The sequence below is a fragment of the Nerophis lumbriciformis genome, linkage group LG06 (assembly GCF_033978685.3).
Source record: "Nerophis lumbriciformis linkage group LG06, RoL_Nlum_v2.1, whole genome shotgun sequence".
Taxonomy (NCBI): Eukaryota; Metazoa; Chordata; class Actinopteri; order Syngnathiformes; family Syngnathidae; genus Nerophis; species Nerophis lumbriciformis.
Window position 1 is genome coordinate 19,557,846 of NC_084553.2, and position 16,527 is coordinate 19,574,372.

General features: G+C 45.0%; 1 protein-coding gene across 1 annotated transcript in view; it reads right to left on the bottom strand.

Annotated features, from left to right (window-relative positions):
* il16 (interleukin 16) overlaps window positions 1-16,527 on the bottom strand; it is a 119,816-nt gene that overhangs the window by 54,905 nt on the left and 48,384 nt on the right. The window contains exon 6 of the mRNA XM_061963865.2: window positions 13,956-14,099. Within this exon, the coding sequence (XP_061819849.2) occupies window positions 13,956-14,099 (144 nt within the window). The remainder of the gene's footprint in view (window positions 1-13,955; window positions 14,100-16,527) is intronic.

The window sequence follows — 16,527 nt, forward strand, 5'->3', positions numbered from 1 at the left end:
GAGGTCATCTAAGATGGACTGATGCAAAGTGGAAAAGTGTTCTGTGGTCTGACGAGTCCACATTTCAAATTGTTTTTGGAAATATTCGACATCGTGTCATCCGGACCAAAGGGGAAGCGAACCATCCAGACTGTTATCGACGCAAAGTTCAAAAACCAGCATCTGTGATGGTATGGGGGTGCATTAGTGCCCAAGGCATGGGTAACTTACACATCTGTGAAGGCACCATTAATCCTTTCTCATAAACGCCCCTGCTTATTTCAGCAAGACAATGCCAAGCCACATTCAGCACGTGTTACAACAGCGTGGCTTCGTAAAAAAAGAGTGCGGGTACTTTCCTGGCCCGCCTGCAGTCCAGACCTGTCTCCCATCGAAAATGTGTGGCGCATTATGAAGCGTAAAATACGACAGCGGAGACCCCGGACTGTTGAACGACTGACGCTCTACATAAAACAAGAATGGGAAAGAATTCCACTTTCAAAGCTTCAACAATTAGTTTCCTCAGTTCCCAATCGTTTATTGAGTGTTGTTAAAAGAAAAGGTGATGTAACACAGTGGTGAACATGCCCTTTCCCAATTACTTTGGTACGTGTTGCAGCCATGAAATTCTAAGTTAATTATTATTTGCAAAAAACAAATAAAGTTTATGAGTTTGAACATCAAATATCTTGTCTTTGTAGTGCATTCAATTGAATATGGGTTGAAAAGGATTTGCAAATCATTGTATTCCGTTTATATTTACATCTAACACAATTTCCCAACTCATATGGAAACGGGGTTTTAAAAATACATAAATAATTTGTGAAGTAAGTGGTGAGATAAATAAGATTATCTAGAAAATTAATGGATGGATGGAATAAATTCAGAATGTTTGTCATGATTCTTCTTTTTTGGACTTTGTAAACACTTTAAGTTTGAAAAGTTTCTTGAATTGGATCATATTAGTACATTGTTTGATTTCTTTGCTTAATCCATTTCATAATTTATTTCCACATACTGATATACTAAAGGTCTTAAGACCATTTGTATGTGCATACAAATGTTTTAAATAAATGTTTTCTCTAAGGTTATATTTCTCCTCTTTTGTTGAGAAGAATTGTTGTATATTCCTGGGTAGCAGAGTATAGTTTGCTTTGTGCATAATGTTTGCTGATTGCAAATTCACTATGTCGTGGAATTTCAGTATTTTCAATTCAATAAAGGGTTTGAATGTTTTCTATATCTAAAACCAGTGAAGTTGGCACGTTGTGTAAATGGTAAATAAAAACAGAATACAATGATTTGCAAATCCTTTTCAACCTATATTCAATTGAATAGACTGCAAAGACAAGATACTTAACGTTCGAACTGAAAAACGTTGTTATTTTTTGCAAATATTAGCTCCTGCCTGAAACATGTTTCAAAATAGCTGGCCCAAGTGGCAAAAAAGACTGAGGAAGTTGAGGAATGCTCACCAAACACTTATTTGAACAGGTTAATTGGGAGCAGGTGGGTGTCACAATTGGGTATAAAAGCAGCTTCCATGAAATGCTGAGTTATTCACAAACAAGGATGGGGCGAGGGTCACCACTTTGTGAACAATTGCGTGAGCAAATTTTTCAACAGTTTAAGAACAACATTTCTCAATGAGCTATGGCAAGGAATTTAGGGATTTCACCATTTACGGTGCGTAATATTATCAAAAGGTTCAGAGAATCTGGAGAAATCACTGCATGTAACATTGAATGCCCGTGACTTTGGATCCCTCAGGCGGTACTGCATCAAAAAGCGACATCGGTGTGTAAAGGATATCACCACATGGGCTCAGGAAAACTTCAGAAAACCACTGTCAGTAACTACAGTTGGTCGCTACATCTGTAAGTGCAAGCTAAAACTCTACTATGCAAAGCGAAAGCCATTGATCAAAAACACCCAGAAACGCAGCCGGCTTCGCTGGGCCCAATCTCATCTAAGATTGACTGATGCAAAGTGGAAAAGTGTTCTGTGGTCTGACGAGTCCACATTTCAATTTGTTTTTTGGAAACTGTGGACGTCGTGTCCTCCGGAACAAAGAGAAAAAGAACCATCCGGACTGTTCTAGGCGCAAACTTCAGTGCCCAAGGCATGGGTAACTTACACATCTGTGAAGGCACCATAAATGCTGAAAGGTACATACAGGTTTTGGAGCAACATATGTTGCAATCCAAGTTAAAGTTAAAGTACCAATGATTCTGAGATCGGTAGGTCGTGAGTTCAAACCCTGGCCGAGTCATACCAAAGACTATAAAAATGGGATCCATTACCTCCCTGCCTGGCACTCAGCATCAAGGGTTGGAATTGGGGGTTAAATCACCAAAAATGATTTCCGGGCACGGTCACTGCTGCTGCTCACGGCCCCCCTCACCTCCCAGGGGGTGAGGGGACGCCCCTGCTTATTTCAGCAAGACAATGCCAAGCCACGTGTTACAACAGCGTGGCTTCATGGTGAAAGACTGGCCTGCCTGTAGTCCAGACCTGTCTCCCACTGAAAATGTGTGGCGCATTATGAAGCCTAAAATACACCGTTGAACAACTTAAGCTCTCCTGAACAAAACGCTGTTGTATTATCCGCGAATAATACAAATTTTAAATATTTAGTAACTTTACAAATGTCATTTAAATAAAGATTGGACAATTTGTTTGGACGTGTGTTCACCTAGTGTGACGTATTGTTTCCTGTTGGTTAAGTAACTTCTAATCCAGTTTAAGACCAACCCTCTGATGCCATACCACCTTATTTCAGCTTAACAGTGCCTCTCAGTGGTCAAAAGTCTTCACACTTATCAAAAAACCTTTGTGTCCTCTCCCATTGACATGAAGTGACACAATTTGCGTATCAAGTCTATAGTTTGTTTACTGGGATGGTCACTCGTCCTTTATTTTACTGCTAACTTTGTCAGTATTCCAATAACATCAATACTAGCTAAAATGTTTAGTCATCTCATCGAATTGAACACAGGCTGTATTGTCAGTGAGACACACAGATTGTGTATTAGATCAGCGAGGTATCACTCCTGTTTGTTTTTTGTTAGCCAAAGTGTTGCACTGAACCACATGGTGTTGGAGAAAGAAGCTTGTTTATTAGACTTTACCTTCATCAGCCTACTTTGTGTTCATTATTGATATAAACAATTAAACATTGTTTTTTTTGTTTTTTATATTACGTGTGTTTCTTTTATTTCACAAATGTATTACTTTAAAAACCATTGATGTGAAATAGCATTTTGTTCATGTTTTATGATGTATAATTAACTCCTATACAACAAATTTCTGCTCAAGCGTTTAATAAATCTGAAGCGATACAGCATGTACATGCACATGTACGTGTAAATAACTTAAAGAGTTCCTCTCTCTATGAAGATATACAAATAGAGATAAAGGCATCATCCATCCATCCATCTTCTTCCGCTTATCCGAGGTCGGGTCGCGGGGGCAGCAGCCTAAGCAGGGAAGCCCAGACTTCCCTCTCCCCAGCCACTTCGTCCAGCTCTTCCTGTGGGACCCCGAGGCGTTCCCAGGCCAGCCGAGAGACATAGTCTTCCCAACGTGTCCTGGGTCTTCCCCGCGGCCTCCTACCGGTCGGACGTGCCCTAAACACCTCCCTAGGGAGGCGTTCGGGTGGCATCCTGACCAGATGCCCGAACCACCTCATCTGGCTCCTCTCGATGTGGAGGAGCAGCGGCTTTACTTTGAGCTCCTCCCGGATGGCAGAGCTTCTCACCCTATCTCTAAGGGAGAGCCCCGCCACCCGGCGGAGGAAACTCATTTCGGCCGCTTGTACCCGTGATCTTGTCCTTTCGGTCATAACCCAAAGCTCATGACCATAGGTGAGGATGGGAACGTAGATCGACCGGTAAATTTAGAGCTTTGCCTTCCGGCTCAGCTCCTTCTTCACCACAACGGATCGATACAGCGTCCGCATTACTGAAGACGCCGCACCGATCCGCCTGTCGATCTCACGATCCACTCTTCCCTCACTCGTGAACAAGACTCCGAGGTACTTGAACTCCTCCACTTGGGGCAAGATCTCCTCCCCAACCCGGAGATGGCACTCCACCCTTTTCCGGGCGAGAACCATGGACTCGGACTTGGAGGTGCTGATTTTCATCCCAGTCGCTTCACACTCAGCTGCGAACCGATCCAGTGAGAGCTGAAGATCCTGGCCAGATGAAGCCATCAGGACCACATCATCTGCAAAAAGCAGAGACCTAATCCTGCAGCCACCAAACCAGATCCCCTCAACGCCTTGACTGCGCCTAGAAATTCTGTCCATAAAAGTTATGAACAGAATCGGTGACAAAGGGCAGCCTTGGCGGAGTCCAACCCTCACTGGAAACGTGTCCGACTTACTACCGGCAATGCGGACCAAGCTCTGGCACTGATCATACAGGGAGCGGACTGCCACAATCAGACAGTCCGATACCCCGTACTCTCTGAGCACTCCCCACAGGACTTCCCGAGGGACACGGTCGAATGCCTTCTCCAAGTCCACAAAACACATGTAGACTGGTTGAGCAAACTCCCATGCACCCTCAAGGACCCTGCGGAGAGTATAGAGCTGGTCCACAGTTCCACGACCAGGACGAAAACCACACTGTTCCTCCTGAATCCGAGGTTCGACTATCTGGCGTAGCCTCCTCTCCAGTACACCTGAATAGACCTTACCGGGAAGGCTGAGGAGTGTGATCCCACGATAGTTAGAACACACCCTCCGGTTCCCCTTCTTAAAGAGAGGAACCACCACCCCGGTCTGCCAATCCAATGGCACCGCCCCCGATGTCCACGCGATGCTGCAGAGTCTTGTCAACCAAGACAGCCCCACAGCATCCAGAGCCTTAAGGAACTCCGGGCGGATCTCATCTACCCCCGGGGCCTTGCCACCGAGGAGCTTTTTAACTACCTCAGCAACCTCAGCCCCAGAAATAGGAGAACCCACCACAGACTCCCCAGGCACTGCTTCCTCATAGGAAGACGTGTTGGTGGGATTGAGGAGGTCTTCGAAGTATTCCCTCCACCGATCCACAACATCCGCAGTCGAGGTCAGCAGAACACCATCCTCGCCATACACGGTGTTGATAGTGCACTGCTTCCCCTTCCTGAGGCGGCGGATGGTGGTCCAGAATTGCTTCGAAGTCGTCCGGAAGTCGTTTTCCATGGCCTCACCGAACTCCTCCCATGTCCGAGTTTTTGCCTCTGCGACCGCTGAAGCCGCACACCGCTTGGCCTGTCGGTACTTGTCCGCTGCCTCAGGAGTCCTATGTGCCAAAAGAACCCGATAGGACTCCTTCTTCAGCTTGACGGCATCCCTCACCGCCGGTGTCCACCAACGGGTTCTAGGATTACCGCCACGACAAGCACCAACTACCTTGCGGCCACAGCTCCAATCAGCCGCCTCGACAATAGAGGCGCGGAACATGGTCCATTCGGACTCAATGTCCAGCACCTCCCTCGTGACATGTTCAAAGTTCTTCCGGAGGTGGGAATTGAAACTCTCTCTGACAGGAGACTCTGCCAGACGTTCCCAGCAAACCCTCACAATGCGTTTGGGCCTGCAAGGTCTGTCCGGCATCCTCCCCCACCATCGCAGCCAACTCACCACCAGGTGGTGATCGGTAGAAAGCTCCGCCCCTCTCTTCACCCGAGTGTCCAAAACATGAGGCCGCAAATCCGATGACACAACTACAAAGTCGATCATGGAACTGCGGCCTAGGGTGTCCTGGTGCCAAGTGCACATATGGACACCCTTATGTTTGAACATGGTGTTCGTTATGGACAATCTGTGACGGGCACAAAAGTCCAATAACATAACACCGCTCGGGTTCAGATCCGGGCAGCCATTCTTCCCAATCACGCCTCTCCAGGTTTCACTGTCGCTGCCAACATGAGCATTGAAGTCTCCCAGTAGAACGAGGGAATCACCCGGGGGAGCACTCTCAAGTACTCCCTCGAGTGAATCCAAAAAGGGTGGGTACTCTGAGCTGCGGTTTGGCGCGTAAGCGCAAACCACAGTCAGGACCCGTTCCCCCACCCGAAGGCGGAGGGAAGCTACCCTCTCGTCCACCGGGTTGAACTCCAACGTACAGGCTCTGAGCCGGGGGGCAACAAGAATTGCCACCCCAGCCCGTCGCCTCTCACTGCCGGCAACACCAGAGTGGAAGAGAGTCCAGCCCCTCTCGAGAGAACTGGTTCCAGAGCCCTTGCTGTGCGTCGAAGTGAGTCCGACTATATCTAGCCGGAACTTCTCCACCTCGCGCACTAGCTCAGGCTCCTTCCCCCCCAGCGAGGTGACGTTCCACGTCCCAAGAGCTAGCTTCTGTAGCCGAGGATCGGACCGCCAAGTGCCCTGCCCTCGGCTTCTGCCCAGCTCACATCGCACCCGACCTCTATGACCCCTGCTATGGGTGGTGAGCCCATTGGAGGGGGGACCCACGTTGCCTCTTCGGGCTGTGCCCGGCCGGGCCCCATGGGGACAGGCCCGGCCACCAGGCGCTCGCCATCGTGCCCCACCTCCGGGCCTGGCTCCAGAGGGGGGCCCCGGTGACCCGCGTCCGGGCAAGGGAAATCTGGGTTCCTTGCTTGTTTTCTTCATAGAGGTCTATATAAAGGCATCATGTAATGTGAAATAGCTGACACATTGATACTATTAATGAACGAAAATAAAAATATTTGTCTTTAAAAAATACAACGTGTATAGCCTTTTTTATTAGACATTACAAATTATATGATGGCGTCACATTCACACCCCACCCCAACATTGTTTTACATAACATAATAAAAAATTGTGATTAATAATCGTGATTTCAATATTGATAAAACTAATCCTAATTATTATTTTCCTATATGTAAGACTAGATCTCATACAAGAACACTATTTGTATCTATATGGACAAAACGTGCAGGTATGTCTAATGGTCATCAGGTGCCATCATGCACAATTTTCACATTTATTTTTGTTTGTTATTATTTTGTTTCTGCCATATTCCTTTGTTTATAATGCTTGTGTTGCTTTCATGTGCACATTCAATTTTCTACATACATACATTTGAAATGTGTTGTTTAAAAAAAATAAAATTTGGTTAGAAAATGTTAGTATAAATAGTTTTTGAAAATGTTCAGCACATTTACAAACCCCGTTTCCATATGAGTTGGGAAATTGTGTTAGATGTAAATATAAATAGAATACAATGATTTTCAAATCATTTTCAACCCATATTCAGTTGAATATGCCACAAAGACAACATATTTGATGTTCAAACTGATAAACATTTTTTTTTTTGCAAATAATCATTAACTTTAGAATTTGATGCCAGCAACACGTGACAAAGAAGTTGGGAAAGGTGGCAATAAATACCGATAAAGTTGAGGAATGCTCATCAAATACTTATTTGGAACATCCCACAAGTGAACGGGCAAATTGGGAACAGGTGGGTGCCATGATTGGGTATAAAAGTAGATTCCATGAAATGCTCAGTCATTCACAAACAAGGATGGAGCGAGGGTCACCACTTTGTCAACAAATGCGTGAGCAAATTGTTGAACAGTTTAAGAAAAACCTTTCTCAACCAGCTATTGCAAGGAATTTAGGGATTTCACCATCTACGGTCCGTAATATCATCAAAGGGTTCAGAGAATCTGGAGAAATATCTGCACGTAAGCAGCAAAGCCCGTGACCTTCGATCCCTCAGGCATCAACAAGCGACATCAGTGTGTAAAGGATATCACCACATGGGCTCAAGAACACTTCAGAAAACCACTGTCAGTAACTACAGTTGGTCGCTACATCTGTAAGTGCAAGTTAAAACTCTCCTATGCAAGGCGAAAACCGTTTATCAACAACACTCAGAAACGCCGTTGGCTTCGCTGGGCCTGAGCTCATCTAAGATGGACTGATACAAAGTGGAAAAGTGTTCTGTGGTCTGACGAGTCCACATTTCAAATTGTTTTTGGAAACTGTGGATGTCGTGTCCTCCGGACCAAAGAGGAAAAGAACCATCCGGATTGTTATAGGTGCAAAGTTGAAAAGCCAGCATCTGTGATGGTATGGGGGTGTATTAGTGCCCAAGACATGGGTAACTTACACATCTGTGAAGGCGCCATTAATGCTGAAAGGTACATACAGGTTTTGGAGCAACATATGTTGCCATCCAAGCAACGTTACCATGGACGCCCCTGCTTATTTCAGCAAGACAATGCCAAGCCACGTGTTACATCAACGTGGCTTCATAGTAAAAGAGTGCGGGTACTAGACTGGCCTGCCTGTAGTCCAGACCTGTCTCCCATTGAAAATGTGTGGCGCATTATGAATCCTAAAATACCACAAAGGAGACCCCCGGACTGTTGAACAACTTAAGCTGTACATCAAGCAAGAATGGGAAATAATTCCACCTGAGAAGCTTAAAAAATGTGTCTCCTCAGTTCCCAAACGTTTACTGAGTGTTATTAGAAGGAAAGGCCATGTAACACAGTGGTGAACATGCCCTTTTCCAACTACTTTGGCACGTGTTGCAGCCATGAAATTCTAAGTTAATTATTATTTGCAAAAAAAAAAAAAGTTTATGAGTTTGAACATCAAATATCTTGTCTTTGTAGTGCATTCAATTGAATATGGGTTGAAAAGGATTTGCAAATCATTGTATTCCGTTTATATTTACATCTAACACAATTTCCAAACTCATATGGAAACGGGGTTTGTAAAAAAACCGCAATAATGATTAAAGTTAAAGTTAAAGTACCAATGATTGTCACACACACTAGGTGTGGTGAAATTTGTCCTCTGCATTTGACCCATCCCCTTGTTCACCCCATGGGAGTGAGGGGAGCAACGGGCAGCAGCAGTGGGCAGCAGCAGTGGGCAGCAGCGGTGGCCACGCCCGGGAATAATTTTTGGTGATTTAACCATTTAACCATGATAATTTTGGTCACAATAACCGTGATAAGATGTTTTCATATTGTGACATCCTCTAAGATAAGAGCATCGATATTTGGCTTTGCAATCATATTTTTTTCTCTAGTTTGCGGTGTTTCTCACTAGTGACTAGCGATTAGCTAGTGAGAAGCAACACAATGTAGTGTAGAAGAAATTAGGAGGAAAAAAGATTATTGCAAAGCCAAATGTCTTGGTGTGGGAATATTTTGGCTTCAAACCAAATAAACAAGATGAGCCCATCAACACAGAAGAGCGGTACCAAAAAATCACAACAAAACAAAACAAACCCAGTTTTTCCATCTGGGGAAACAAACTGCACTTCAAGTTGTTCAATAATTATTTAAATGCAATTTTGTTTCTTGAGACCTAACAAGCCATTTTATTTAATGTTTTAGCTGTGTATGATTTTATAATAGATTTTGTTTTCTTAACAAAGACAAGGTCTAATTTACTGGTTTAAGTTGTGATTTTTGCAATTTTTGCTAACACAGACCGAGAGTCCATTTTATTTGTATTGTTTTATTTATTAGGTTAATAAGAAATTATTGACATTCCAACTACGACGGTAAAAAATAATGATGAAAATAAAACATTTGGTGTGTTTAAAAGGGTGTACTTGTTACGCTTGGGTGGCATGGTAATGCGCGGATCGTTTCCCCAAAATGCAGACAGAACTCCAGAGGCAGCATGCAAGTAGGAAGATGATTTATTTTCCATAAATCAGTCAAGAACACAAGAATAAACAGCGTGCCGATAGCACGGGAAGGTATGGCGAAGCTTAGCACAGGAACTAGAATCAAGAATCACAGGAATAACCAAACGTAACTTGTTGCATGAAGAAAACAAAAGAGCCAGACCACAAAAAAACACTTGGCCAGTTCCTTCATTAGGTCTTGTAGACATGTTGTCATGGGCCGAATGATAGGTGATATGTAAAATATGTTCAGTGCATGAGTGAGCAAAGTACAAAGTTGGTCCTGGAGGAACAGAGAGAGAAAGAGCCCTGCCTTTTCGAAGCAGAAAGGATGTTTTGATTGTGTAATATACTATTTACACGTTACTAATAATTTCCACATTTTATGAAACTCTACACTTGCTGTGACAACATTCTAATTAAAAAAGAATGGTCAATGTTTCACGCTGTTCATATTCCTCACAAGATTCAAACCACTTTGACATAAAAACATTCAGCTCACATTTGGGCTATCAGTTTTCCACATCCCAAAAATCCCCTCTCTTCTCAAAGTTCTATATTTTTTATTACACATGTTTTCAATCTTCGGATTTTCAACTACTTCCATATTTCTCAATTGTAGAATTTCATTTTTGACCTTCCAACAAATTGTTTTTCTGAAGTTCTACAGAGTCCTATTAAATCAGTTGCGTTTTTCCACAGATATTAACAAATGGTGAATGATGGCTTGCTATTGACACATTCCGAATAATGTCGACATTTTACGTAAATCTGCATTTTCAATGACAACTTTCCTATTGAAATTATTCTAATTTCTCAAACAATTCAGCTTATTTAAGACAATCTGGCCATCTATTTTTGATACCTAGTTTTCCTGGAATTTCACATTTTGTTGCTCAAAAGTTCCCAATGAATTGCATGTCATCAACCAATTTAAACCATTCGAGATAATAATTTTCAACATCGCCGAAATTCCCACTATTTTAATAAATCCGCATTTTCCAAACAGCATTTCACAGCAATGACATTTTCCCTATGCTAGACCCAATTAGTCTGACTTCCTATCATGCTATCTTCTGATAAACCTATTGGCCAAGTTGAAAAGTGGACTCAGGATTTTGTCTGTAATCCTGTCATAGACTATCTTGGTTGCTGAGGGAGAAAGGGAAGGGTAAGTAAACACTGCCACCATGAGGACAAGTCAAAATGTTTTGATGTTCTATTCCAAAATTGACATTCTAGTAAGATAAACCGTTTTTAGGGTAAAGGTGAACACAATTTTTACACATGTTGTGTTTAAAAGGATGTACTTGTTACGCTTGGTTGGCATGGTAACGTGGATCTTTTCCCCTTAATGCAGACGGAACTCCAGAGACAGCATGCAAGTAGGAAGATGATTAATTTTCCATAGATCAGTCAATAATAAAAGAATAAACAGCGTGCCAATAGCATGGGAAGCTATGGCGAAGCTTAGCTCAGGAACTAGAATCAAGAATCACAGGAATAACCAAACGTAACTTGTTGCATGAAGCAAACAAAACAGCCAAACTGAGTGTGGCAAAAGGCAGGAATAAATAGCTCTCTGATTAGTGCCTGAGAGCAGGTGAGCGTCCCGAACACTAATCAGAGGCATGTGAAAATAATCAGCACCCATGGCAACCAAGAAACACGAACCCAGGGGTGCTGAAACAGAACTAAGGGAGTCTTAAACTAAAACAAAAAATGATCCGGGCAACGGCTCACCACAGTCACACCCCCTTCCAGATGTCCCCAGAAAAAAGAAACTGAACAAGTTCAAAAGTCACGGGAGGGCGAACGGAGGACTTGGTGGTGGGTCGCCAGGCCAAGTGTCCCCGAATCCACCGGGGACGAGTCAGGGGGTGGCGGCGAATCAGGGGGCGGCGGCAAGTCAGGGGGCGGCGGCGAGTCAGGGGGCGGCGGCGAGTCGAACGCCGCTGCAGCGGGCGAGGCGGGTGACCACGAAACGGCCACATCTGTGGCCGTCGAGAAGGTAGACGCGAGTGGCGCCAGAACCTCAGCAGCCGACGAGTCCGATACCTAAGTCCTGGACGTCGCTGCTGTTGGCGCAAAGGGCGTCCATTAATTGGCCAGTGAGGGAGCCGTGTGCGGGCATCTGATGGCCGCTTGTGCGGCAGGCCAGCGGGAGGCAACAATGCAGAAGACAATGGCGGCGCTGTGGGACGGCCTGCCGCAGACGAGGATGATGTCGGTGTCGTGGGACGGCCTGCCAGAGACGAGGTCGATGGCGGCGCTGTGGGAGGGCCCGCCGGAGAAGAGGAAGATGGCGGCGCTGTGGGACGGCCCGCCGAAGACGAGGAAGATGGCGGCGCTGTGGGAGGAGCCGCCGAAGACGATGAGGAAGACATCGTTGTGGGAGGAGCCGCCAAAGATGAAGACGTCATCGTGGGGGAAGCCGCTAAAGACGAAGACGTCGTCGTGGGAGGCGCAGGCGGCTGGGCTGTAAGCGTGTCCGAAGCTTGAGGAGCAGGTGGCTGGGCTGGAAGCGTGTCCGGAGCTTGAACAGCAGGCAGAGGAGGCGGCTGGGCTGGAGGCGTGTGTCTGGAGCTTGAACAGCAGGCAAAGGAGGTCGCAGCACCGCAGGCAGAGGAGGTCGAAGAGGTCGCAGCACCGCAGGCAGAGGAGATCAAGGAGGTCGCAGCACCGCAGGCAGAGGAGGTCGTCGAGATGCAGGCAGAGGAGGTTGACAAGGTGCAGGCAGAGGAGGTCGCCAATGTGCAGGCAAAGGAGGTCGCACAGCAGGAAACGGAGAAGATGGCGGCGGCTACACAGCAGGAGACGAAGAGGATGGCAGCGTCTGCAGGCCCACTGCCGAGTGGGATTGTTCCTCCAACTCCAGCTCCCTCAGCACCTTCTGGAACCAATCCTCCATCCAAGCTGCGCTGTACTTCTCTGGAGGGTTCCTAGAAGATTGCTGCACTGAAGCTGCAAGTGAGGCCGGCGCTTGATCCGATGGCGCCCCTGCTGGTGAAAAGGCAGGCGGCACCTGAACACGAGGAAGCCGCACCGGGCGTAGCAAACCAGGCAGAGGAAGCAGGACAGACGGCGGAGGCCGAGCAAGAGGTAGCAGCCTGGCTGGACGCAGCTGTGTCTCCCCCGTTGCACAACTACCAGCCCTAGCCCCCCTCTCAGGAAGCTGATACCAGATGCTACTGGTGATAGCAGTAACTGACAAAAAGGGTGAGAGGCTAGGAGGTGGGTAGAATGTTCCTCCTTTCTAAATTGTCCATATAAAATCCCAACAGGGGATTGTCGCGGAGACAAGGAGGGAAAAGCCAGTGAGGTGAGCGGAGTTTGAGTCATTGGGGCGGAGCTTGAGTCCTGGACAGTGGGGACTAACGTGGTGATCTTGTCTGTAAAAAATGTTCTGGCAGTCCACTATAGTAAAATGAATGTCCTTAGCGGGAGGCTGACATAATGCTGCCTGATGTAATTAGAATGTTGTGGCAGAGTGACGAATCGGGTATCTAGCTGGCGAACAGCCCAAGCGGAGAAATGTTTGCCGAAATGATTAATGGGATTACCCAACATGGAAGGAGAGGAAGACCAAGCTTTTTGTGGCATGCTTCTATCCGGAGGAGGAGCTTGAGGGGTCGGCGCGTCCTGGCAGCGAGTTTGGATGGCCTCCGCATTCGCTGACGTGTCCAAGACGCTGATGCGACGATGTCCCCGGGCCAAACGGAGTCGACGGGGACCAACGAACCCCCAGGGCCCAACATCAGATTGTCATTCTTCTCGGGAGAATAGCGGAGCGTCTCCGCTTCCATCGCCTTAAGCGCCATCCACGTCTCTTTGTCCAACTCAGCCAGGCCGAGTGTGGAGAAAGGCAGGAATAAATAGCTCTCTGATTACTGACCGGGAGCAGGTGAGCGTCCGAACCCTAACCAGAGGCAGGTGAAAATAATCAGCACCCATGGCAACCAAGAAACACAAACCCAGGGGTGCTGAAACAGAACTAAGGGAGTCTTAAACTAAAACAAAACATGATCCGGGCAACAGACCATCACAGTACCAGCATTATTATTAGTATTATTAAATCAACATTACTTAAGAGCTTGAATTGGTTTCAAAGTAATGTTATAGCATAATATTGGTTATCTGTAATTATTTGTGGGACAGTATATCGTGTCAGCCCAGCCCTGGTTGTTAGCACTTTAGTAACATGTAAGTACAATACTTTTGAGGTGGTTAACACTTTGATTAATACCTTCATTTGTTAGCACATTTGATTTATGATACATGTAAGCAAGTTGTACATTGACAAATATATGTAGGTACCTTGAGGTGGTTGTTGTTGGCTGCAAGTTCTTCTTCTATATATGCAGACAAAGACAGTTGATCTGACGGGGAAATAAGGGATGAATGCTGCAGGCTTGTGCTCAGAGCTTGTGAATGAAGAGAGTCTTCACACTGTGAAATTGTCTGCAGTAAACATGGGAAAAATAAAAGACAAACAGTTCACGATGAACAAAGGCAATCAAAGGACCTGTGCCAAAATGAAAACAGCATTAGACAAAAACACTTGGCCAGTTCCTTTATTAGGTTTTGTAGACATGTTGTCATGGGCCGAATGAGATGTGATATGTAGAATATGTTGAGTGCATGAGTGAGTAAAGTACAAAGTTGGTCCTGGACGAACAGAGAGAGAATGTTAGCGAATGGCTCCAAATACAAAGAGCCCTGCCTTTTCAGGGCAGAAAGGATGTTTTGATTGTGTAATATACTATTTACACGTTACTAATAATTTAAACATTTTATGAAATTCTACACTTTCTGTGATGACATTCTCATTAAAAATGTATGGACAATGTTTTACAATGTTCACATTCCTCACAAGATTCAAAGAAAGTTTAACATAAAAACATTCAGCTCACAATCAGTTTTCCACATCCCAAAAATCCCCTCTCTTCTCAAAATTCTAAATTGTTCATGACACATGTTTTCAATTTTAGGATTTTCAACTACTTCCATATTTCTGAATTCTAGAATTTCATTTTTGAACTTCCAACAAATGTAGTTTTAAATGCTTCTTTTGAAGTTCTACAGTTTCCAATTAAATCAGTTGTGTTTTTCCACAGATATTAACAAATGGTGAATGATGGCTTGCTTTTCCAATTAATGTCGACATTTTACGTAAATCTTCATTTTCAATGACAACTTTCCTATTTAGATTATTCTAATTCCTCAAACAATTCAGCTTATTTAAGACAATCTGGCTATGTATTTTTGATATTAGTTTTTCTGGAATTTCACATTTGAATTGAACCCTAATGAATTGCATGTCATCAACCAATTTAAACCATTCGAGATAGTAATTTTCAACATCCCCGAAATTCCCAATGTTCTAGTAAATCCATATTTTCCAAACAACATTTCACAGCAATGACATTTTCCCTATGCTAGACCCATTTAGTCTGACTTCTTATCATGCTATCTTCTGATAAAACTATTGGCCAAGTTGAAAAGTGGACTCAGGATTTTGTCTGTAATCCTGGCAATGACATGTCATAGACTATCTTGGTTAGTGAGGGAGAAAAGTAAGGGTAAGTAAACACTGCCACCATGAGAACAAGTCAACTTTTTTTGATGTTCTATTCCAAAATTGACATTCTTGCAAGATAAACAGTTTTTAGGGCAAAGGTAAACACAAAAGTAGAAAATCCAACCTGGACACCAAAGATTTTTATACATGGCGGTGAAAAGAAACACTGCAAGAGTTATCCCTCCACCCCTTGGCATGACTAGGGTGGCTTGGGGTGCCATCCCACTCAAAGGTGGAATAAAGCATACAAACGTAGTAGGACAGCGCCCTGCGTGCACATATCCTGAAAGTGGTAGCAATGTGCTTAATCTAGTGATGTGCTGAGGCTTTGCGGCGTGTCGAGTAATGGAAGGGCCGTTTCCGGGGTGTTTCCGCGAGGAGCATATCAAGGCTTCATATACTGGAGGAGTCGGAAATGATGACGTGAGAAGCCTCGCTGCCCAGCCGTACTACGTGATATTTTCGGTACGCGGCTCAGATTTTGTCAGGAGATTCGATAACACATCAACTGCCAAAACTCCTTTGAAAATGTGGGCTTTTGAAAGTTGTGGTCTGTTTGGAATCGGGATATAGAATGAAAGTAGTTTTTTTTAAATTGCCAACAGATTAAGAGAATAACAGCTGATGTTACATTTGATTTCAAACTTGACTGAAGCCGTTTACCACTCTGTGACTTCTATGAATAACACAAAATTTAAACAAAACAATATCCATCCATCTTCTTCAGCTTAGCCGAAGTCGGTCCGCGCAGGCAGCAACTTAAGAAGGGAAGCCCAGACTTCCTTCTCCACAGCCACTTCGTCCAGCTCTTCCCGGTGTGATCCTGAGGCGTTCCCAGGCCAGCTCCAATGTGTCCTGAGTCTTCCCTGTGATCTTCTACCAGTTGGTAGGAAGCCCCCAAACACCTCCCTAGGGAGGTGTTTGGGGGAATTCTGACCAAATACCTGAAGCGACTCATCTGGTTCCTCTTAATGTGGAGGAGCAGCAGCTTTGAGCTCCTCCCGAATGACAAAGCTTCTCACCCTATCTCTAAGGGAGAGCCCCGCCACCTGACAGAGGAAACTCATTTTGGGCGCTTGTATCTGTGATCTTATCTTTTCGGTCATAACCCAAAGCTCATTAGGATAAGGATCTCAATTGAGAGCTTTGTCTTTCGGCTTAGCTCCTTTTTGGACCGATACCGTGTCCGCATCACTGCAAACGCTGCAAACATTGCAAACACTGCAAACACTGCCTGTTGATCTCATGAGCCACTGTTCCCTCGCTCATAAACAAGACCCAGAAGTACTTGAACTCCTTCACTTGGGG